The 25,351-nt window shown below is 45.7% G+C and overlaps 2 protein-coding genes across 2 annotated transcripts; both read left to right on the top strand.

Annotated features, from left to right (window-relative positions):
- The first annotated feature begins 4,019 nt into the window (after positions 1-4,019).
- LOC103170070 (CMRF35-like molecule 6) lies at positions 4,020-9,102 on the top strand. Its single transcript, XM_007666491.3, has 4 exons — positions 4,020-4,215; positions 4,754-5,086; positions 6,084-6,171; positions 8,304-9,102. The coding sequence occupies exons 1-4, from the start codon at positions 4,176-4,178 to the stop codon at positions 8,539-8,541; spliced, it is 699 nt and encodes a 232-aa protein (XP_007664681.2). The 5' UTR covers positions 4,020-4,175; the 3' UTR covers positions 8,542-9,102.
- A 4,764-nt stretch (positions 9,103-13,866) lies between these two features.
- LOC114816898 (protein CD300H-like) lies at positions 13,867-21,598 on the top strand. Its single transcript, XM_029079605.2, has 4 exons — positions 13,867-14,270; positions 16,317-16,646; positions 19,991-20,099; positions 21,339-21,598. Exons 1-4 carry the CDS (start codon positions 14,162-14,164, stop codon positions 21,475-21,477), a joined length of 687 nt encoding a protein of 228 aa, XP_028935438.1. The 5' UTR covers positions 13,867-14,161; the 3' UTR covers positions 21,478-21,598.
- The last annotated feature ends 3,753 nt before the right edge of the window (positions 21,599-25,351 follow it).

Raw genomic sequence — 25,351 nt, 5'->3', positions numbered from 1 at the left:
CACTCTTCCCTCCACCTTCTCAGAGGAGAAGTTGGCCCGACACAGGTGAGCAGAGAGCTGCACCTGAGATCCCTGTTCCAGGGAGAGAAAAAAGGAGCCTCTTTTTGTTTTTTCTTTGTTTCTTTTCATAGTAGATGATGAGCACTTTACTCTGTGTTAAGCACCGTTCTAAGTGCTGCAATAACAAGTTTATCGAGTTGGACACAGTCTAAATTGGAGGGTGGAGGATTTAATTCCCATTTTACAGATGAGGTAACTCATGCTCAGAGAAGTTAAGTGACTCACCCAAGGTCACACAGCAAGCATTTGGCAGAGCAGGGATTAGAACCCATGTCCTCTGACTCCCAGGACTGTGCTCTTTCTGTCAAACTGCTCCTCTTTCCATCCTCCTTTCCTTCCTTCCTTCTCTCCCTCCCTTCCTCCCATTTCCTCTTTCTTCTGTCTTTGGTCCTTCCCCTTCTTCCTCCTCTCCCTCCCTCCCTTTTCCTTTCTCTCCCACCATCCTTCATTCCTTCCCACTCTTCCTCCTTGGTTTCCTCCCTCTCTTCCAATTCCTCCTGCTGCTGTGGCCATCCCCGCCCTAATGAGTGTGGGGGGTTGGGGGGAAGGGCGGTGGAGAGACAGACAGACACACACGCATGTTGGGAGCTTAGGTGTCAGGATTTCCTGGCCCTCATATCGGAGACCTTGCATTCAACCTCCATGTGCCCAGCTCTAGAAAACCGCAGCAGCCAGTCATCAGGATGGAGAATCTGACTCATGGGTTTGGGGCTGGGGCTGGGGAACAGCCCTGCCCCAATAGGCTCCTCTCATTTCCCCTCCTGAGGCCATAATTACTCAGAACCCCCTGGATGGGGTGGTCAGACCCCAGCTCAGGACCTTGGGGTGGCTCAAGCCCTGGCTGGAGCCCAGCTCCAGCTCCTAGGGTAGCTCAGCCTATTTCAGACCCCTCCTCAGGCCCCTGGGGTAGCTCAGCTTGACTCAGGCCAGCGATCCTCGGAGAGCCAACCGTGAGAATGGGCTGGTTCTCTCTTGGCTTACTGGATTTGTGGAGAGAGAGTGGGAAGGCTTAGAAAAGAGAGAGCCTGTAGTTAGTAGAACCCTCATATCTGTGTTCCACTAATGACCTGGGTGGGGGGGGGGGGGGGGGGGGGGGGGGGGGGGGGCGGCGATGGGGTGGATGGGAAGCTCTGAGGGGAATCTGGAAGAGGGAGCCAGATTCTCCTCTGAACTTCAACTCTCTGACTCAGTCACTCTCTCTGGTCTTCCTCTTGCTGTCCCTCCTCCAGCAGAGGAAAGGTCAACGCCCTCTGCGTCATTCCACGGGTTTAGAATAATTGTGGCATTTTACTATGTACCAAGCACAGTATTAAACTCTAGATGCAAAATAATCAGGCTTGCTATAGTCCCTGTCCTACATGTGTTCACAGGCTAAGCAGGAAAGAGAACAGGTATATTATCCACATTTTATGGATGGAAGAAGCAGTATGGGGCAGTGAATAGAGCACATGCTTGGGAGTCAGAAGGTGATGGGCTCTAATACCGATTGTACCACTTGTCTGCTAGGTGATCTTGGGCGAGACCCTTCATTTCTCTGTGCCTCCGTTACTTCATCTGTGAAATGGGGATTGAGATTGTGAGTCCCACATGGGACAGGGAGTGTGTCCAACCCCATTTGCTTGTATCCACCCCAGTGCTTAGTACAGTGCTCTGCACAAGGTAAGTGCTCAATATATACAGTTGAATGATTTATTGATCTACCCCAGCGCTTAGTACAGTACCTGGCACAGAGTAAGAGTTTAACATATGCCATAGCCCCCGTCCCCCCCCCCCAAAAAACCAACTTTTTTCCCCTTCATGCATCTTAAACTAGTGATTCCCTATCTTGCTCTTAAAGCTTCCCAGTGAATATGGTTGCCAGTATGGTCTGTCTTCTGCCTTATCTAAATTCCCCCTTTCTTCCACTTGCATTGGATTAGTGGAGATAGAAACTGATCGCTCTCTTTCCTCCTTATAATCCCGAATGAGGGCCAAGATCATCTGAGAAGCAACTTGGTCTAGTGGAGAAAGCCCGGGTGGGGGAATCAGAGGACCTGGGCTCTAATCCCACCTCTGCCTCTTTCCTGTATGTGACCTTGGGTGAGTCAATTTACTTTTCTGTCCTTAGCGTCCTCATCTGTAAAATGGGCAAATGGGGATTCAATACGTATTCTCCCTCCTACTTACAATGTGGGACCTGATGATCTCATACCTACCTCAGAGCTTAATACAGTTCTAAGTGTTTAACAAATATTATTATTATTATAACCAGAAGAACCAATTCCTTTTTCCCATTTCTAAGGTGAGGGGAAGGGGCTCAGTCAGATTCTCCAAGGCATCAGGGAAATGAAAATTCCATCAGATTTCAAAAACCACCAGAACTGTGTTCTAGAGAAATGACATGTTTTATGATGTGCTTCTTCTGAATCACTGCGTCAGTGATACAAGAATTGCACCTTTCTTCTTATTATTAAGCATTTCCTATATGCCAAGAATAGTGATACGGATTTGGGCAGATAATTAGATCTGTTACAATCTCCGTCCTACTTGGGACTCACAGTCTGAGAGGAAAGAAGAGTGGGGTTCTCTACCTCTCTCGGTCTCAATATTCTCAACCGTAAAATGGGGATAAGCGATTTGCCTGAAGAACACCAAATGCCAACTGTCAATTATTTGAAAGCTGAAGAGGTGAGATCCAGAATTCCAGAAGGGCATTCCTCCACCGGACTGCTTGTGTCTCAGGGTAGTAGGGCCTTAAAGGTGGGGCCTTCTTGGAGAGTGTGGCTTAGTGGAAAGAGCATGGGCTTGGGAGTCAGAGGTTGTGGGTTCTAATTCCGGCTCTGCCACTTATCTGCTGTGTGACCTTGGGCAAGCCACTTAACTTCTCTGAGCCTCAGTCACCTCATCTGTAAAATGGGGATTAAGACTGTGAGCCCCATGTGGGACAACCTAATTATTTTGTATCTACCCCAGTGCTTAGAATAGTGCTTGGGACATAGTAAGCACTTAACTAATACCGTAATTATTACTATTATTATAATCTTAAAGCCCTCAACCTTATTTTCCAGCCAGCTATTGACATTCCCCTTCTAGGCTCAGGAGCAGGGCTGTAGGAGAAAGATAACAGACACTCTGTTGTCTCGATATTTGGGAAGTTGAAGAGATCCCCACTGTGGTTAGCTCTAGAAAACACGTGCTATATCAATCAGTCATATTTACTGAGCGCTTACTGTGTGCAGAACACTGTACTAAACACTTGCTAGAGTACAGTGTAATAATACAAAAGACACATTCCCTGTCCACAACAAGCTTGCAGTGTAGAGGAGGAGATGCAAATTACTATAAATAAATAAATTTTGGTTATGTACATAAGTGCTTTGGGGCTGAGGGAGGGGTGAATAAAGGGAACAGATCATGGTGATGCAGAAGGGAGTGGGAGAAGAGGAAAGGAGGACATTTTGGAGGAGATGTGCCTTCAGTAAGGTTTTGAAGGTGGGGAGAGTGATTGTCAGATATAAAAAGGGAGGTGATTCCAGGTCAGAGGCGGCAGGTTGTGGGCGAGAAGTGGGTGGTGAGATAGATGGGATAGAGGTACAGTGAGAAGGTTGGCATTAGAGGAGCAAAGTGTGCGGGCTGGGTTGTAATAGAGTAGAAAGGAGGGGTAAGAGGGGGCAAGCTGATTGAGTTCTTTAAAGCCGATGATAAGGAGTTTTTTTCTGTGGAGGTGGATGAGCAACTGTGTATATATCTCTGGAGCCATTTTGTTTCCTAATTTGGAAAGACAAACTTCTTACATGTGACAGGCCTTATCTCTTTTGTTCCTGAAATGATAGCAGTGGGAATGAGGCCGGAACCACCCCCCCCCCACCCCCACCCCCGGGCTTCTTCCTCCCCAGAGTGGGGTAGAGTCTCTTACCCAATCCTTTGGTTCCTTCCACCCCCATTCCCCAGACTCTGCCCCACCCACACCCAACCCCTGCAAAGAGGAAGTTCTGGGCAAGCCAAACCAGAAACGGGCAGAGGATAGTGTCCCTGTCTGATGCCAAAGAAGCCCCAAGTGGCCACCCTTCCAGGGAAATGCGGCAGGTTACTGCTGGTCCCACTGAGGATGCTACTTCTGCAGGCTGAAGGCAACCATGAGATTTCTCCTGCTTTGGACCTGGAGCATTTTTCCAGGTGAGTAAAATACGAGAGTTCAGTGGGAGGATGTAGAAGTTGCATTTCCTCTTTGCAGGTTTAATAATAATAATTGTGGTATTTGTTAAATGCTTACTATGTGCCAGACACTATATTGAGCGCTGGGATGGATACAAGGAAATCGGGTTTGGCACAGTCCCGCTCCTGCATGGGGTTCGCAGTCTTAATCTCTATTTTACAGATGAGATAACTGAGGCCCAGAAAAGTGAAGTGATTTGCCCAAGGCAAGTCGGGGAGTCCACTTGCTGCCCTGAGTCCTGGGGCAGAAAGCATGGGACAGTCAGTTGTATTTATTGAGCACTTACTGTGTGCAGAGCACTGTACTAAGCGCTTGGGAGAGTCCAATAGAACAGTCATATTCCCCATCCACAACGAGCTTCCGGTCTAGAGGACAGAGTTGAGATTCTGTGAACTTTTTTCACTTTGCAGAATTCTGGGCACCAGACTCCTCTCTTGGTTCACAAGCTGAGTCTGAGGCATCTGAAGCCCATCACCCTTTCTCCTCGCTCTCTTTCAGGATGTTTCTCTCTAACGGGCCCCAGGCACGTACGCGGCTCCCAAGGCCAGCCCCTGACCGTGACCTGCATGTACAAGGAGGGCTACGAGAAGCACAATAAATACTGGTGCCGTGGGGCCCAGTGGGCCTCCTGTCAGCCAGTAGTTGAGACCTGGACGGATAGAAAACTCCAGGATGGCCGGACGACCATCCGCGACTTTCCGAGAAAGCTCAAGTTCGAAGTGACCATAGAGAATCTGACCCAGCAAGACCAGGACTCTTACTGGTGCGCCATCGATAGGATAGCGGCCCGGGACTTCAAGGTCCAGGTCCGCGTGACTGTGAGTCCCTCAGGTAAAGATGGACGCCTCTCTCTTCGAGGATATTGGCAGCGTGGGAAGGGGCGCAGTGGGGAGAGGGAACTGAGCTGCAAAAAGGAGGAAAGTTGGGAAAGCAGCAGCAGCTCGCGTTTCAGAAGAAAAGAAAAATATGACCTCCCTCCTTCATTCCTTCATTCCTTATCCTATTTATTTTGTTAATGAAATGTACATCGTCTTGATTCTATTTAGTTGCCATTGTTTTTACGAGATATTCTTCCCCTTGACTCTATTTATTGCCATTGTTCTCGTCTGTCTGTCTCCCCCGATTAGACCGTAAGCCCGTCAAACGGCAGGGACTGTCTCTATCTGTTGCCGACTTGTTCATTCCAAGCGCTTAGTACAGTGCTCTGCACATAGTAAGCGCTCAATAAATACTATTGAATTGAAAATTCCTGTGTCATCGGCATTGGGTGTCTCCACAAGCACCAGATGGATCTGAGGCTTCTTGTGTTCTGACCCTTCATAATACTACTACTACTGCTAATAATGATGGGTTTTGTTAAGTGCTTACTTTGTGCCATGTACCGTTCTAAGCGCTGGTGTAGATAAAAAGTAATCAAGTTGTCCCACGCGGGGCTCACAGTCTTAATCCCCATTTGACAGATGAGAGAACTGAGGGCCAGAGAAGTTACGTAATAATAATGATACTTGTTAAGCACTTACTATGTGCCAAGCACTGTTCGAAGCACTGGGGCAGGCACAAGCTAATCAGGTTGATGTCCCAAATGGAGCTCACAGTCTCAATCCCCATGTATCAGATGAGGTAACACAGAAGTGAAGTGACTTGCCCGAGGTCACGTGGCAGACAAGTGGTGGTGAGGGAATTAGAACCCAGGTCCTCCTGACTTCCAGGCCCGTGTTTTATCCACCAGGCCAAGCTGCTTCCACATTTCCAATGTCCCTAGCTTGTCTGATACCGCTTATTTCTTGAGGTTTTTTTCCCCAATCTTCATTTCTGGATTCTTTTCCAGGACCCATAGAGTTCAACTGGCCTGATGGCATGTGGTCTGATTCTCCTCCTCTTGAGGCTGGCTCTGGGTTCCAAGGGAATACTGTTGGGTGAGTGTCTGCTTTTTAACTCCCTCCCTGTATCCCACAATTACCTCCTCCAAGAAGCCTTCCCTCATTTCCTCTTCTCCCACTCCCTTTTACATCACCCTTGCACTAGGATTCGCATCCTTTATTCACTCCCCCTCAGCCCCACAGCCCTTATTTACCTCTCTGTAATTTATTTGCTTATGTTAATATCTGTTTCCCCCTCTAGACTGTAAACTCAGTGTGGGCAGGGAACGTGTTTACCAATTCTGTTATACTGTACTCTCCTATGGGTTTAGTCCAGTGCTCTGCACACGGGATTTGCACCCTTTCTTCACCCCTCCCTAAGCCTCAGACCACTTGTGCATATCAGTAATTTAATCTTTTCATTGATATTTAATGTCTGTCTCCCCCTCTAGACTGTAAGATCGTTGTGGGCAGGGAACATGTCTACTAACTCTCTTATAGTGTATTCCCCCAAGTGCTTTGTACAGTGCTCTGCACAAAGTAAGAGCTCAGTAAATATGGTTGATTATTTTAAGAAGAAATCCATTACTTGTTGATTAGGATGCTGTGATTTGATGTTTCCATTTGTTTCAGAATGCCAGCATTCCCATCCAGAGAGAAGCAGCATCTTATAAGGAATTCTATTTCTACTAAATGTTTGATGAGGGAGATGGGGAAAAACCCCTTTTGCTTCAAATTCAGATTTGCTTGAGAAGCAGTTTGGCCTAGTGGTTAAAGCACGGGCTTGGGAGTAAGAGGACCTGGTTTCTAATCCTGGCTCTGCCGCTTGCCTGCCATATGATGTTGGGCAAGTCACTTACCTCTTCTGTGCCTCAGTTACCTCATCTGTAAAATCAGGATTAACACTGTGGTGCCCCTGTAGACGTGAATTATGTACAGACTCTTTAGCTTGTATCTCCCCCAGTACTTTGGACAGTGCCTGTCACATAGTGAGGACTTAACAAATGCTGTTAAAAAAAAAAAAAAAAAGATTCTTGCTTAATACATTATTGCACAAGGGAAACAAAGTGCTTACGTATGGTGCCGAGGATCTAAATAATTAGCCATTGTGCTTATATGTTTACTATGTGCTAGACATTGGAGTTGGAAATTATTTTTATTCATGTCTGCCTACCCTTCTGGAATGTCCCTTCGTTGTGGGCAGGGAATATGTCTACTAACTCTGTTGTATTGTGCTCTCCCAAGTGCTTAATACAGTGCTCACTACTGGCTTCAAAGCTCTCCATCACCTTGCCTCCTCTTATCCCACCTACCTTTTCTCCTTCTTCATCCCAGCCCGCACACTCCGCTCCTCTGGTGCTAAGCTCCTCAGTGGGCCTCATTCTCGCCTGTCCTGCCATCCACCCCTGGCCCATGTGCTCCCTCTGGCCTAGAATGCCCTTCCTCCTCACATCCTCGCATCCTCTTCCCCCCTTCAAAGCCCTACTGAGAGCTCACCTCCTCCAGGAGGCCTTCCCAAACTGAACCCCCCCCCTTCCTCTGCTCCTCCTCTCCTCCCCATCACCCCTATTCACTCCCACTGCTTATCCCCCGCCCCACTCCGCAGCACTTGTGTATATATGTACATATTTATTTATTTTATTAATGATGTGTATATATCTATAATTCTATTCATTTATACTGATGCTATTGATGCCTGTCTACTTGTTTTGTTTGTTGACTGTGAGCCTGTTGCTCGGTAGAGATTGTCTCTATTTGTTGCTGAATTGTACTTTCCAAGTGCTTAGTACAGTGCTCTGTTGACAGTAAGCGCTCAATAAATACGATTGAATGAATAAATGAATGCTTCGCACATAGGAAGCACTCAGTAAATACGATTGATTAATTGATACAGCGTCATTAGTTCAGAACCAATAACTGTCCCGGGCTGGGCTCATAATCTATTTCATCCCCATTTTATAGAGGAAGACCTGAGGCCCAGAGAGGTTATGTGTCTTAACCATGGTCACATAGCAGGCCAGTGATAGAAGCAGGACCTGAGCCCAGCTTCTTATGCTGGCTCCACTGGTCCTCCCTGCCTCCCTGAGGCTCACAGGGAAGAGAGGCAGCCTGGTTATTTAGGAGGGAGGAAATCTGATTCTGTACACAGCTCTGAGAACCATCTCTCTTTTTTTGTCTCCTACAATCAGGGCCTGTGTCACAGTAATAATCTTGAAAATATTCATCTTTCTGGGCTTGTCCTGTGCTGCCATCTGGAGATGGAAATCCCCGACTGGAAAGACAGCGGGAATGGCAACTGCAAGAACTCTCATCTTTCCACCAGCAGTGTGTCCTATGAAGTTTATTTTCTGGAGAAAAGGTCACAGATCCACCAGCTCCTCTGGATCAAACGCTTCAACACCAAACCAGGGCCAAGTTTCAGTTTAAAGCTCTTGGAGAACACAAAGAGGTAGAAAGAATGTGCTCTTAAGCCGCTGTCCTTAGATGGGCCTCAGATTGTTTAGCTGGGTGCTTTGGGCACAGTCTCTGTGACTCTGAAGCCAGTGGCAGAAGGAATCTCAAGCGTGCAAAGAAAATGGCTCTCCAAGATGAAAATGACTCTCCAAGTTGGCTGCTTTATCCTGGACAAGAACCGTGAGAGGAGCAAAGCGGGACTGTCTACTGCTTAGCCCAATCTGCAGAACTCTGGGAGGATCCAAATGGCGAGTGACTCTCTCCCATGGAGAGAAGATCTCGTCACTACTTCTTGGAGGCGCTGAGCTTTTTGCTCTCAGCCATCTGAGATAGGACGAGGGCCTAAGAAGATATGACAATACAGGATTCAATCTCCAAGATTTGAAGGAACGATGAAAAAGAGAATCCCAAAACTGGATCCCAACTGTAGCTAAGGAACAACAAGGCTATTGCTTGTTTAAAAAATGTTATTTGCTAAGTGCTTACTCTGTGTCAGATACGACAGGGTAGATACAAGCTAGTCAGGTCAGTCATACGTGGGGCTCCCAGCCTTAATCTCATTTTACAGATGAGGTAACTATGGCAAAGAGAAGTGATGTGACTTGCCCAAGGCCACACAGCAGCAAAGTGGCAAAGCTGGGATCTAATCCCAGGCTCTCTTGATTGCCTTGCCTATATTCTATCCACTAATAAGAATAATAATAATAATGTTGGTATTTGTTAAGCGCTTACTATGTGCCGAGCACTGTTCTAAGCGCTGGGGTAGACACAGGGGAATCAGGTTGTCCCACGTGGGGCTCACAGTCTTAATCCTCATTTTACAGATGAGGTAACTGAGGCACCGAGAAGTGAAGTGACTTGCCCAAAGTCACACAGCTGACAAGCGGTCGAGCTGGGATTTGAACCCATGACCTCTGACTCCAAAGCCCGTGCTCTTTCCACTGAGCCATGCTGCTTCTTTTCACTAGCCTATGCTGCTTCTCATATTGTTTCACTAAAGATGTTTGAGATTGAGGGAGGCTGTTCTTCATTTTGGCATTTCTGAGGTGGGGCAGAGGAAGTAGTTATTTGATCCATTAGAGGGTTTTGAAAGGTGGGGGCCTTAAGAGAGGGACTAACCTGCAGTGGGTACCCAACAACTTTAAACACAGATGATGAGTTGACTATGGGGATTTCCTGTTGGTAAACACTGTGAAACTATTGAAGATTTAGGGTTTAGGGCTTCCTGCTGTGACTTTTTTTTTGCTCCAGTTAGACTAATTATAATAATAAATATGGTATTGGTTCAGCTCTTACTATGAGCCAAGCACTGTTCTAAGCACTGAGGTACATACATGATAATCAGCTAGGACACAGTCCCTGTATCAGTTGGGGCTCACAGTCTTCACCCCCATTTTACAGATGAGGGAACTGAGGCAGGAAGAAGTGAAGTGACTTGCCAAGATCCCCCAGTAGACAAGTGACAGAGTCCGAATTAGATCCCAGGCCCTTCTGACTCCCAGGCCTGCATTCTATCCACTAATCTACACTCATTCTCTAGACTATTCTAGGCTGTGACTTCTTAACAGAGGATATTTATTCCAGTTTGAGCAACAAATCCTAACATCGAAGATTTGGAGTTTTTTTTAATTCATGAATGGGCCAGACTGCTGCCTCAAAGCCATCTAAGAAATTATAATGCCTAGCAAGGACAGTGCTCTGCACACAGTAAGTGCTCAATAAATACAATTGAATGAATGACAGGAGTATCAGCGTGTAATGCTTTGGCTGGAGAATAGAACCTGGGGCCTGATTTAGTAAAGCCCATCTCCGCAATAACTCCTTGGTCCTTCTACTTCATGATTTTCCCATCTGGACCTTCCAGCTATGTACCAAACCCTGCTTTGGAAATCTATCCAACATTTTACCTTTCCTTGAGCTCTGTAAGGACAAGTGTCCCCAAAAGGAGCCCTTTATCCACCTGAGTCAAGAAGAAGAGATCTGAGAGAGAAAGAGTCAGAGAGGGCAAGACCCTCAGGTGTGTTACATGGGTTAAGAATTTATTTTGGAAAGAATTTCGTTCTAGCACTTGGAATGAAGGAGGTTGAAATGTAAAATTTTGCTGGGTTAGCCCATGTCCGACTAGGAACCCTACTCCATGGATTTCTTCATATTCACATTTAATAAACCTGATCACTCCAGGGTATGTCTCTGTTACATAATAATAGTAGCCTTTATTAAGTAGAAATTATATGTTAAGTCCTGGAGCAGGTATATATGGTTGCCCATCCACCTCTGCATCAGAGAGATACTCCTTACCATGGAGTTTATAGTGCTCAATCACCTTGTCCTTTATAGTGCCTGGAACATAGTAAGTGTTTAAGAAATACCATACACACAAAAAAAGCAAAGGAGCCTACCTTAACAGTGATTAAGCAGAGCCCGGATTAGAACCCATGACCTTAGACTCTCAGTCCCGGGCTCTAGCCACCACGACATACTTTCTTTCTCTCTTTTTCTTCAACCCCTACCGAGAAAGATGCGTTGCTCTTTTGGTGCCCAAAGTCGACCACATCATGGGAGAAGGAAAGCAGTGCTGGCGAAGAAGAGAAGGAGGGTAGGACGAGGAACTTCAGGAAAGGGGTAGGAAAAAGAGTGGCTATTCTTACTCCCACCTCAAGGCCATCCTGCTGTTGGGTCTCTCAGGTGCAGAGCTAGAGAGGGAAGGGGAAGACAGGGCTGGCAGAAGTCAGGGCAGCTTGGCAAAGCTGGCAGGGATAAGTGGCAGGACGCTCTGTCTCCAGTTGCTTAGGCTCTAGGGGGAGAAGCCACTCAAGTCAGTCATTCATTCAATCGTCTTTATTGAGCGCTTACTGTGTGCACAGCACTGTTCTAAGCACTTGGGGGAGTACATGAACAGACACATTCCCTGCCCACAACAAGCTTCACTGAACTTCTCAGTTTCCTCATCTAGAAAAGAGGGATTCACTGCCTGTTTTCTCTCCCACTTAGTTTCTGTCTGACACTGGGCTCACATTCTGTGTCTGATATAACTTGTATCCATCCCAGAACTTAGAGCAGTGCTTGACACATAGTAAGTACTTAATACAGTAGTAATAATAACACTGATAATAATAATAATGATCACTTAAGGGTTCACTCTTCTCAGAATTCTGGACAGACTGATACTTTGAGACTTTCCAGCTGAGGGAATATTCATCCTTATCCCCGGATCTCTTCTACACAGGTCGTCTCTCGGCAACATCTTTGTGGTCCTGGTATTCCTCACTAGCTTGAAGCGGCCCATATTCCTGAGTTTGGTTGGGGCAAGAGATTGCAGAGGAGCCAGAGGGCAGAGGGTGCCGGACACCACAGAGGAGCTCATGCTTTTTCATCCCAACGTCCACCCGCAGGGCCTGAGAGTCTGGACCCTCGATGAGCACAGCCTGTGTCTTCTGACACCTCCAAGACACTTCCAAGGAGGGTGAGGAGGGCTGGGACGGATCACCCAAACCGGGCATCTCTCCAGACGTTCTCCGCAGGATAGCGTGGAAATCGGCAAGCAGCAGGGATGCTGGTCACCGAGGACTAACCTCTGTCTGACCCTGGGAATAGGTCAACCCTGTTCTTTGGAAGGCAAGAGCAAAGTCATTCACTGAAGTGCACAACGGCTGATAGTCAAAATAAACTCTGACACCAAGTGGCCTCTTACCATTGACCTGTATAAGCTTTTTTGCTGTCGTCCTTCAACCACCTTAAATTGGTTTCTAACACTTCCCTTCTAAGTGGATTTTTTTTATATCCCACTCGATTCCTGCAGGTATTTTTTAAAACCTCATTTCTGAATGTTAAGGAATTTGAAGAACAGGGGGAGATTCAGGTATTAAGGAAGCAAGAGTGAAGCATATAACGGGCTGAAAGTGCAGCTTCTAAACATTGAAACAAGAATAGAAGACACTCTAGATGCAAGGCAATCTTTTCTTCCCTTGTCTAAATTTCCTCCCAGAGTTAAATCAGTCTCTGAGTTGCCGAAATCGAGAAGCTCTCTGACCCTCTACTTTTTCCCCTATTTTTAATTTAAAAATCAGTCACCCATTGTAGACTAAGCTCCTCATGGGCAGAAATCATGCCTACCAACTCTATTGTTTTGTACTTTCTCAAAGCACTTAATACAGTGTACTGCCCACAGTAAGCACTCAATAAATACCATTCACTGATACCGAAGAAAAAGTAAATGACATCAGGTACTGTAGACAATATGCATGCCAATATGGGACAGCATTTCGGTGTATATAATACAGTCAGGATTGTGGGTCCCACACACCCTGATAGTTGAACAACCCAGTCAAACTGTGACTTCAAAGATGAATGACAACCATACACATGCAGGTGAGGCCAGTGTCTAGGTCAGACTAGCCGTATGATCTTGGGCAGGTCACTTTAATTCTCTATGCCTCAGTTCTCTTCATCTCTAAAGAGGTGATTCAATGTCTGTTCTCTCTCTTACTTAGACTGTGAGCCCCACATGAGACAGGCACTGTGTCCAACCTGATTATCTTGTATCTAGCCCAGGACTTAATATAGTGCTTGGAATGTAGTAAGTGCTTAAATACCATCATAGAGGAGATGGGCTCTAATCCCAGCTCTGTCACTTGTCTGCTAAGTGATCTTGGGCAAGCCACTTAACTTCTCTGTGCCTCAGTTCTTATGTCTGTAAAATGGGGAAAAAGGCTGTGAGTCCCACGTAGGACAACCTGATTACCTTGTTTTTACCCCAATGCTTAGAATAGTGTAACACAGTAAGCGCTTAACAAATATAATTATTATTATTATTAGGAGCTCTGTCCTAGAGACATTCTTCGTTTGTGCTTCCCAGCAATGGAAAAACATTCCCAGAAGACACTGAATGAGAGCTGGATGATCTACAAAGCCAAACTGGGCTTATGCCCGACACATGAGAAGCAGCCTGGCTTAGTAGATAGAGCCCAGGCCGTGGAGTCAGAAGGAGCTGGGTTCTAATCCTGGCTCTGCCTCTTTTCCACTTTTCTGTAGTGTGACCTTGGTCAAATCACTTCACTTCTCTGTGCCTCAATTCCCTCATATGTAAAATTGGGATGAAGACTATAAACTCTATGTGGGACAAGGACTGTGTCCAAGATTAACTCATATCTACCACAGTGTTTAGTAGAATCCCTGACACATAGTAAGCGCTCAACAAATACCATTTAAAAAAAAAAAGCAAAGCATGACCTGACCCTCAACACACACACACATCCAAATTCTCCTGAATGTCTGGGTCTTATCTGGATGAGAGAGCAACACTTTTCAGTTTAGGGAAGGAGCGATAAGAGACCCTGTGAGAGGCAGAAAAGACCAGAATTGGATTTCACTCTCTAGAAACCCGGAGTGAGCTCTGAGGATTTGATTGTTAGACGATCAGACAAAATCTAGCAAAATTCCACCGAAGTTTTCAATCCGTTACGTGCAGTCTGCCTCTCCCACAGATTATTTGTCATTTTCACTGGAAAAAGGAAGTGAGATTGCTTCAAAGGAATCCACTATGAGAGAAATAAAATTTTAAAAAATAATAAAAAAAGAAGTGAAAGAACTGGAGATGGGATTTGGGGCTGAGTTCCTGGAGAGAGAAGGAGGGAAAATGAACCAAGAAAACAGGCGGAAGATAATGCTCCTGACTTGTGTTTTGCTTTTCCTCTGCATTCCAGGTGAGTAGAGATGAGGATTCAGCCTAAGGGAATCTGATCTAGTGAGAAGAAGGGGTGAAAAGGAATGTGGGAAGGGGACAAAGTGGTGATATGTGAGGAAAGAGCAGGTGATAAATCAAATGATCAATAAATTTCATTAATTGCTTACCAACCAGTCCTTACCCTCTTTTCTTTTTAATGGGATTTGTTAAGCACTTACTATGTGCCAAGCACTGAGGTAGATATAAGCTAATCAGTTTGGATACAGTTTGGTTATAGTGCTCACAGTCTTTATTGCAGCATGGCCTAGTGGCAAGAGCACGAGCTTGGGGTCAGAGGTTGTGGGTTCTAATCCCGGCTCCATTACTTGTCTGCTTTGTGACTTTGGGTAAGTCACTTAATTTCTCTATGCCTCAGTTACCTCATCTGTCAAATGGGGATTGAGACTGTGAGTCCCACATGGGACAACCTGATTACCTTGTATCTACAGCGCTTAGAACAGTCACTGGCACATAGGAAGCGCTTAAAAATACTATAATTATTATTAATAATCCCCCTCTAGACTGTAAACTAGTTACGGGCAGGAACGTATCTACCAACACTGTAATACTGTAGTCTCCCAAGCGCTTCAGTGCTCTGACACAGTAAACGCTCATGAAATATGATTGATTGATTGATTCATGAATTCCCAGTCTACAGATAAGGTAACTGAGGCGCAGAGAAGTTATGTCTTATTCTGGATCACACAGCAGAAAAGTGAGAAGCAGCATGGCTCAGTGGAAAGAGCGCGGGCTTGGAAGTCAGAGGTCATGAGTTCGAATCCCGGCTCTGCCACTTGTCAGCTGTGTGACTGTGGGCAAGTCACTTAACTTCTCGGTGCCTCAGTTACCTCATCTGTCAAATGGGGATTAACTGTGAGCCTCACGTAGGACAACCTGATTACCCTGTATCTACCCCAGCGCTTAGACCAGTGCTCGGCACATAGTAAGCGCTTAACAAATACCAACATTATTAAAAGTGGCAAAGCCAGGATTAGAACCCTGTTCTATTGTGTTTTCAGCAAGACTTGAAAGTTCTGTGATTTTGCTGCTTATAAAAAAGGGCTTAGAAAATTTGGAGGTGGGATTGTTCAATTGCAGAGGTGGTCGTTGCCGTTTAAGAAGTGGCCAGAATTAAGGAGGATGGGAGAGTGGAAAAGCATCAGCTGAGCCTGCCTTTTAGAACCAGAGTGGGTGAAACTGAGGATTTCTAAGCAAATAGGTTTCCCACTTCCTGTTTCCCAACTACTTTACAATTTCGTTTCTTTGCGTACATGGTTCTGGCCCAAACTCTGACTGAGAGCAAGCCACCTGTGGTCTGAAAGTGCATGAAAATGGGGATGCTAGTAAGGTGTCTCAAGGCCCCTTTTTGTCAAGACACTTGGAAGACTTCCCTTGAATTTCTAAGTGTGACACTTGTGGATCCCTTCAATCGGTGGTACTCATTTAGTGCTTACTCTGTGCAGAGCACTGAACTAAGGTCAATAGAGATTACAGTATAACAATATAACAGACACATTCCCTGCAGACAATGAGCTTTCATTCCTTTTGTTTATGTGGTTCTGGTCCAAATTCTGATAGAGGGCAAGGCACTCGACTTGAAAGTGAGATGAGTATGGGGAGGTTAGCAAGGTGTTTTAGAACAGCGCTTTGCACAAAGTAAGCGCTTAACAAATGCCATCATTATTATTATTATTTAGACCACTTTGTGTCATGAAACTTTTGTGACTTTCTAACACCTGCCACTGGTGGCACTTGTGGATCCTTTAAAACATATAGTGCTATTTATTGAGTACTTACTACGTGCAGAGAGCACTGTACTAAGCGCATGGGAGACTACAGTACAACAGAGTTGGTGGACACATTCCCTGTCCACAACAAGCTTATGATCTTGAGAGGGCCTTGAGGCCTCCGGTGACCACCCGAGACAAGGATTATCTATTCTATTCTAAGGACAATCCCCCCCCCTAGGAAACTGGTTCCTCAACCAGGGCATAGCAAGATGGAGTCAAAGAGTTTTGTTTTTCAGGCTGCTACCTTCTGGGTGGCCCCAAGGAGCTGAGGGGCATCGTGGGAGAATCCCTGCGAGTGCAGTGCCGGTATGAGGAGGAACACAGGATGAGTGGGAAATATTGGTGCAGAAGGGGCTACTGGTTAGCCTGTTCCAAGATTGTGGAGACCAGAGGATCAGGAGAAGAGGTGACTATCGGCCGGATGTCCATCAGAGACGATCCCCGAGACCTCACCTTCTTCGTGACCATGAAACATCTCGTTGAAGATGATTCCGGTTCCTATGCTTGTGGGATCAATACCACCCGGAAGGATCCCAAGTTCTGGATTATGGTGTTGGTTTCCAAAGGTGAGTGTTCTCTGCTCCAGGCCTCAGGCATCAATCAATCATCTGATGGTATTTATTGAGCACTTACTGTGTGCCGAGCACTGTACCAAGCTCTCGGAAAAGTACAGTGGAAGAGTTGGTAGACATGGTCCCTGTCCACAATGAGTTTACAGTCTAGAGTGGGAGACAGACATTAATATAGACTATAAGCTTCTTGTGGGCGGGGGAAGTGTCCACCAACTCTATTATATTGTACTCTGAGCGCTTAATATAGAGCTCTACACATAGTACTCAGTAAATTGATAATGATTGATAAGCAATGATAAATACAACTGAGAAACATCATGGTCTAGTAGTTAGAGCACGGGCCTGGGATCAGAAGGACCTGGGTTCTAATCTCCTATCTGCCACTTGTCTTCTGTGTGACCCTGGGCAAGTCATCTAACTTCTCTTAGTCTCAGCTGCCTCATCTATAGAATGAGGATTAAGATTGGGAGCCCCAAGTGGGACAGGGACTGTGTCAAACCTCATAACTTTGTATCTACCTAGCACTTAGTACAGTGCCCGGCACATAGCGATAGCTTAATGAAGACCATAAAATAAAAAAAAATAGATTTATAGATTGGTTGATTTCCCTAGTCCTATATTGGGGGATTCTGGTTGCAGACAGATGTAACCTTTGCGATGTCTCAGTCTCTCCAGAAAAATGCCCACTCTATCCTTTCCTGGGCCATTTTGTAGACAATATTTCATGAAAGCAGGGTGTGGAAAACAACCCTTAAGCAGCCTGACTCCATTTGTGGTTTCAGTCTCCATTTTGCATTCATCTACCTTGTTTTTCTAAATGAAGCTTCAACCACACCCTTCCCCTGTCTTCAATTTCAACCACAAGTTGTTCAATTAAGAAATAGAAGCCAGCTTAATTGGATTCTGTTGTTGGTGTGAAGGAGCACAGTTCCCATCAAGGACTATAAATAGGTACCTCTCCCAGCTCTTGGTGATGAGGTTGAGCTCTCATTTAGGGCCTCAGATTCTATCTGTCCTCACCCATCCAGATCTGTATTATATATTGCAATATGAAAAGAGTTCTTGTGCCATGTTGCTGTGACTTGATTTTGGGGGGGAGATTGACAAGATTGATTGATTACCTTCTGGATCTTGCTGTTCTTCTCCCAAACTTTTAATAATAATAATTATGGTAGTTGCTAAATGCTTACTGTGAGTTAAGCACTGGGATACAGTCCCTGATCGATGTGTGGTTCACAGTCTTAATCCCCATTTTACAGATGAGGTAACTGAGGCACAGAGAAGTAAGTGATTTGCCCAAGGTCACACAACAGGCAAGGGGTGGAGTTGGAATTAGAACCCAGGACTTTCTGACTACTAGGCCTGTGCTCTATCCACTTTGACATGCTGCATCTATTACTTACACTGACTTCTACAGGTCATGTTTCATAATAATAGTTATTACTAGTATTGTATTCATTAAGAATTTACTATACATTAGGCACTGTACTAAGCACTGGGGTAGATGCAAGATATTCAAGTTTGACATAGTCTCTGTCCCACATAAGGCTCTCACTCTAAGTAGAGGGAGTAGTATCTAATCCCCCCCCATTTACAAATAAGGAAACTGAGGCCTGTGGAAGTGAAGTGACTTTCCCAAGATCACAGAGCAGGCAAATGGCAGAGATGGGATTAGACCCCAGGTCCTCTGACTCCCACACCTAAGCTCTTTCCTCTAGAGCACACTGCTTCCCTTAAAGTCAATGGCCAGGTGTTTCTGCTTGATGCAGAGAGGGATGAGTAACTATTGAGTAACTATTAGAGAAGCAGTGTGGCTCAGTGGAAAGAGCACGGGCTTTGGAGTCAGAGGTCATGAGTTCGAATCCCAGCTCTGCCACTTGTCTGCTGTGTGACCTTGGGCAAGTCATTTCACTTCTCTGTGCCTCAGTTACTTCATCTGTAAAATGGGGATGAAGACTGTGAGCCCCACGTGGGACAACCTGATTCCCCTGTGTCTACCCCAGCGCTTAGAACAGTGCTCGGCACATAGTAAGCGCTTAACAAATACCAACATGGGAAGCAGCGTGGCTCAGTGGAAAGAGCCCGGGCTTGGGAGTCAGAGGTCATGGGTTCGACTCCCGGCTCTGCCACTTGTCTGCTGTGCGACTGTGGGCGAGTCACTTCACTTCTCTGTGCCTCAGTTACCTCATCTGTAAAATGGGGATTAACTGTGAGCCTCACGTGGGACAACTTGATTACCCTGTATCTACCCCAGTGCTTAGAACAGTGCTCTGCACATAGTAAGCGCTTAACAAATACCAACATTATTATTGAATCCATACCCTTTGAGAAGCATCATGGCCTAGAGGATAGTGCACAGGGCTGAGAGACAGAAGGTCACTCCACCATTTGTCTGCTGTGTGACCTTGGGCAAATCACTTCACTTCTCTGGACCTCAGTTCCCTCATCTGTAAAATGGAAATTAAGACTGAATCATGGATCAGGCAGTATCCAACTGTATTTGCTTATATCCATCCCACTGCTTAGTACAGTGACTGACACATAGCAATTAAATATATAATTATTAATTATTATTATTGAGAGCTTGACATTCACCCTAGCCCCATAGCACATATACACATAGCCTTAATTTATTTGTTTATATTCATTCTTGCTTCTCCCTTATAGACTGTAAGCTCCCTGTGAGCAGGCAACATTTCTATCAACATTGCTGCCTTGTAGTCTCCTAAGTGCTTAGTACAGTGCTCTGGACAAAGCAAACACTCAGTGTCTCTGCTTCTTGTTCAGGCCCAATTGGAGAGATACACTCTGCCTGCCACTCTAACCAGGGTGACGGATGAAGGTCTTGTAAGGCTCCAAATGCCCTATGGCTTTGCCTTGATCCTAATTAATTTTAGAATTTAAGCTGTTCACCAATAACTCTCTCATATCCCCAGCTCTCCCTGCTACCAGAGGTCTCTGCTGCCTGGCACATCTGCACATTTCTGAAATTTTGCTTGGCTCACAGTAAGCACTTAACAAATACCATAATTATTAATAGTAGCACTGTAATCATAATTACTACTAATAACAGCTTTTAAGAGTTCAAGATGAACCATATGCTGAGGCATTCATAAGACACATTCATTCAATTGTATTTATTGAGCACTTGCTGTGGGCAAAGCACTGCACTACGCTCTCGGGAAAGTACAGTGCAGTAATAAACAGTGGCATTCCCTGCCTTCAACCGGCTTACAGACTAAAAGGAGCTTACACAGTAAAGCGTGTTTCTGTTCCACACAGAGCTCACAGTTTAGGAGGGCAGGAGTAAAGTATTCTGGGTCTGAATGTGATTTCAGCATCAGCCACAAATGTCATCAAGTCAACCCCGAAAGGTTCCAGAGGAGCCCCTGATTCACCTCTGAGGACATACAGCAAGAAGACACCTGCACCCATTCCCCTCTCCAGGTAAGGAGAAGTATTGTCAGCGTTAGCCACCCATTTCTCTTTCTTTCATCATTCAATCGTATTTACTGAGTGCTCACTATGGGCAGAGCACTGGACTAAGCATTTGGGAGACTACAATACTATGATAAACACTTGTCTCCTGCCTGCAGTGAGTTTACAATCTTCCCATCAAATCAAATGTGAGGGCAGTGCAGAAGGGAGTGGGAGAAGAGGAATTGAGGGCTTGGGGAAGTCCTCTTGGAGGAGATGTGCTTTCGATTATATTGTCTTGTTTTTGTCCGTCTTGTCTCCCCCGATTAGACTGTGAGCCCGTCATTGGGCAGGGATTGTCTCTACTTGTTGCCGAACTGTACATTCCAAGTGCTTAGTACAGTGCTGTGCACATAGTAAGTACTCAATAAATACTATTGAATGAATGAATGAATAAAGCTTTGAAGGTGGGAAGAGTGATAATTCTATGGACATGAAGGGGGATGGAGTTCCAGGACAGAGGCTGGATGTAGGCAAGATCTCTCAAAGCTCCCTAATTCTCCCAAATATGAAAAGGAAGCAGCGTGGCCTAATGGATAGGCCTGGGAGTCAGAAGGACCTGGGTTCTAATTTTGTTGGAACTGAGGAAAGTCACTTCACTTATCCGTGCCTCAATTACCTCAACTGTCAAACTGAGCCCATGTGGGACAGGGACTGTGTCTACCCAATTTACTTATATCCACTCCAGTGCTTAATACAGTGCCTGGCACATAGTAAGTGCTTAACAAATGCTATAATTATTATTGTTATTATTATTAAGAGGGAGAGCAGACGGTATGCGGGAGGGAGATCCCCATAAACTTAGAAGATTTTACAGTATTTTCTCAGCCGTGACCTGTTCTGTGATTTGGGAGCAGAGTGGAAGCAGATGGAGACTCGGGGAGGAAGGTCGAGTGGAGTAGACTGACATGATCTCTGTCCCGGAAGCTTGCAGAAGGAAGGAGGATGGAGCACAGAGAGAGTCAGAAGAACTAGAGCTCGTCTCTAGACTGTAAGCTCATCATGTGCAGGGAATGTCTGTTGTTGTTTTTTGTTTAGGAGCTTGTTTGGTTTGTTTTGTTTTGTTTAGACCTTTTTTGTTTTTTGTCGTACTCCCCCAGCCACTTAATACAGTGCTCCATACACAGTAAGAGCTCAGTAAACATGATCAAATGAATAAATGAATGTGTCTCGGGCAGCTCACTCCCCTATCATCTGATCTCCGCACAGATCCTTCCTTGGAAACATTCACATCCAGATCCTGGTCTTCCTGAAGGTGCCCATCTTCCTGAGCCTGCTATGTGCCGTGTTCTGGGTGAACAGGCCATGGAGGACCTTGAGGAAAGGAGATGTCCACAGTAACCAGTGACTTCCCATTGCCTCCAGCTTCCTGTCACCCCCAGAAGAAGGAAGAACTACAGACTGTCAGCTCGATAAAGGGAGGAGGCGGGGAACATGTTCACCAAATCTGTTGCATTATACTCTCCCAAGCGTTTAGTACAGAGCTCTGCATATAGTAAGTGCTCAATAAATATCACTTATGGATTGATTGAACTACAATCTCTCAGCTGATCTCCATCCCCTCCCGTTCACCACAAAGCACTTTGAGAAAAGCCCTTTGAGAAGTGGACTATGGAAAGATCACGGGCCTGGGAGTCAAAGGATGTGGGTTCTAATCCCCGCTCTGCCACATATCTGCTGTGTGACATTGGGCAAGTCTCCTTCACTTCTCCAGTCCTCAGCTACCTCATTTATAAAATGGGGATTAAGATTGTAAGACTCATGTGGGATGGGGACTGTGTCCAACCTGATTACCTTGTATCTACCCCAGCACTGAGAACAATGCTTGGCACATAGTGCTTAAAAATTACCATCATTATACCATAATATACTTATTATTGTTGTTATTATAATTATTAATGTTGTTACCTGAGTCAGAGGGACAGTCAGAGCCTCTTCAGCAGGGGCAGCAGGGCTTCCCAGGACAGTCAAGGTAAGGGCAGGGGTAACACCACCCCGGAACACAAACCTCTGCTCAGCTCCTCTTGGTTCCTACATAAGGAACCGCCACAAGCTGGGAAGAAGAGGCAGTGTGGTCTAGTGGAAAGAGCACAGGTCTGGAAGGCAAGAGACTTGCGTTCCAATTAACCAATGATATTTATTGAGCGCTTAATGTGCAGAGCACTTTCCCAAATGCTTGGGAGAAGATAATACAGCAAAGGGAGCAGGCATGTTCCCTCTCCACACTGAGCTTAAAATCTAAAGAGAAGAGACTAAGAGAGGAATGCCCAGGAAATCCAGGAAAATCAACCTGAACTACGTGTGCCATCTGGTGAAGAATAGGTGATGTACCCCGGGAGTTGGGGAGCATGTCTTTCTCTTGAGCTTCCAAGATGTGAGTCTTTCACGGAGATAGTTATTAATTTACTGGAAATGAAACCAAATGTCACCAGGACCAGGTTTCTAGTCCTCGCTCTTCCACTTGTCTGCCGTGTGGCCTTGGGCAAATCACTTCACTTCACCTCGGGCACCTCATCTGTAAAATTAAGACTAAAGTTATTATTAATTAAAATGAAGACTGTGAGCCCCATATGGGACACGGATTGTGTCCTACCTGATTACCTTGTAACTACTGCATTGCTTAGAACAGTGCCTGGCACATAGGAAGAGCTTAGCAAATACCATTAAAAAAACAATTTATTTTTTGCTGATTTATTGTGGTTTACCTTTCCCCAGTTCCTGTTTTTTTTTTTTTTCAGAGCAGAATTACCAAGTGATATGGGAAGGTTAAATCCACCAAAGTGAGAAGATGTTTGAACCCTCCGGAAGGAAGAGACAAGGATAACACTTCACCCTTTAGCTGGGCACCTTCTGGTCTTCCCTGCTGAGTGGGGCTGGGAATCTGAGATTAGAGGAATTGAGGACAGTGGTAGAGTGGTAACAGTAGTGGGAGGGTAAAGGTGGGTGAAGGGAAACTGTAGGGAATCAGTGAGAAAGTGTTTCGGGGAGATCAGCATTGAGTCAGAGGGGCTGTGTTTGAACCTCCGCTCTTGGGATTTTTCTGTGATGAAGCCTAACATCAATCCTGTTTTTGAGGGCACCAGAGATTGAAAATGACAGGCAGTGATGCCATGGGAGTGATGGTCTGGAAAGAGGGAGAAGAGGAAGAGAGGGGATCATGATTCTGAGATAGAAATGTGAGCTCAATCAATCGGTAATATTTACTGAGCACTTACTTTGCGCATAGCACACTGTACTAGGCATTTGGGAAAGTACCAACAGTACAGATGCAATCCTGACTTCAACAAACTTACAATCTAATGGAAGGCTTATAGTCTAATAAGGATCTTAGAGTGGGGTTCTAGAAAGTCGAAGGAAGAGATGTCTAAAAGGTAGGATAGGCCCGGGGCTGCATGAGGCAGTCAAGCTGAGTTGGCCCCACACAGAGATCAGGGTATGGAGGATCCAGAATAATGATGATAATGGTATTTGAGCACATACTATGTCAAGCACTGTTCTAAGTGCCGGGGTAGATATGAGCTAATCAGGTTGGACACCTTCCCTGTCCCACAGGGGGCTCACAGTCTTAATCCCCATTTTACAGATGAGGTCACTGAGGCCCAGAGAATTCCAGTTACTTGCCCAAGGTCACACAGCAGACAAGCGGTAGAGCTGGGATTAGAACCCAGATCTTTCTGACTCCCAGTCCCATGCTCCACTCATTAGACCATGCTGCTTCTCAAATTCTAGCCAGCGGATCCTTCGATAGTTCCGTTGTAGCACCATCGTTCCACTCCGTATCACCGTGTAAGTGACCTTTGAATCACAGTTCACACCTGCTTCCTTTTCAGTGCCATGCCGGGAAGTGGAAGTTGGAGGAATCTGATTCTCTTCTTCCCCGAGTTGCCTCAGCTTGGCCTAGCGAACGAGTTGAACTTTCAAGATGCCTTTATTGTCTCCATAAAACTCTATGAGCCAAATGGACTGGTGTCAGCAAGTTTCCTTTCTTGGAGAAAGAAGAACGAGTAGCTGACAGTCTCAGCAAAGTTTTTCCAGTTCTACTCCTGATAGCATGTTGATTTAGGGGGCCAAGTGACGAGGAATAATAATAAGTAATAATTATGGTTTTTGTCATGTGCCAAGCACTGTCCTAAACACTGGGGTAGATACAAGATAATCAGGTTATCCCACATGGGGCTCACAGTCTTAATGCACATTTTACAGATGAGGTAAGGGAGGCATAGAGAAGTTAAGTGACTTGCCCAAGGTCACACAGAAGACAAGTGGCAGAGCCAGTATTAGAACCCATGTCTCCTAACTCCCAAGCCTGTGTTCTTTCCACTAAGCCACGCTGCTAAGCAGGAAGCAAATGGAACTACCGTGAACACACTCCCTCTGATAAAAATACTGATCGTGGTATTTGTTAAACTCTGGGCTGAGCACCGCTAAGCCCTTAGGATGTGTCAAACACTGTGTGTCAAGTACTAGGGTAGGTAGAAGGTAAACTCATTGTGGGCAGGGAATGTGTCTATTTTTATATTTTACTCCCCCCCCCAAGCACTTAGTACAGTACTTTACACAGAGTAAGAACTCGATAAATATGATTGAATGAATGAATGAAAGGTAGTCAGATTGGGCACAGACCTTGTCCCTCTTGAGGCTCATGGGCTAAGAGGGAATGAGAAGAGGGATTCACCCCCATTTTATATGTGAGGAATCTGAGGCATAAATAAGTGACTTCCCCAGGGCCATACAGCTAGAAAGTGGTGGAGCTGGGATCAGAACCCAAGTCTTCTGACTCCCATGCACGGCCTTTTTCCCACCAGGCTACTCTGCTTCCCATCCTGGGGCCTCCGTCCCCCACCCTACCACGTTCTACACAGGAGTCCTTTCTTCCAGATGCCTCCAAATCTTCAAGGGAGGAGGGGCACCTCTGCCCCCTCTCCCATCCCAGGGTGAGTGCCCAGGGCAGTTCTTTCCTTCCTCCTTCAAGGCCCTGAAACCACAGCTACTTCCTAAATACTCAGGTTCCCAGAAACTCAGAGGCTGGACACGAGGTGGAAGGTCAATCTAGGACACACTGGAGTAGTGTAAAGAAGCATAGTGAGTTGGGAGGATGTGACATATTTCACTAAGGCGAGGAGCCCCTTAATGCCCCTTAATGCCCCTTAATACCCCTTCCTGCTCGCCCCCTCCTCTCTCCTCTCAGTACTGTCCTCCAGTGATCTTTGACACCCCTCAGG

The sequence above is a fragment of the Ornithorhynchus anatinus genome, chromosome 15 (assembly GCF_004115215.2).
Source record: "Ornithorhynchus anatinus isolate Pmale09 chromosome 15, mOrnAna1.pri.v4, whole genome shotgun sequence".
NCBI classification, from domain to species: Eukaryota; Metazoa; Chordata; class Mammalia; order Monotremata; family Ornithorhynchidae; genus Ornithorhynchus; species Ornithorhynchus anatinus.
The sequence above is the reverse complement of the archived record's forward strand: the minus strand, read 5'-3'. Positions and strand labels throughout refer to the sequence as shown.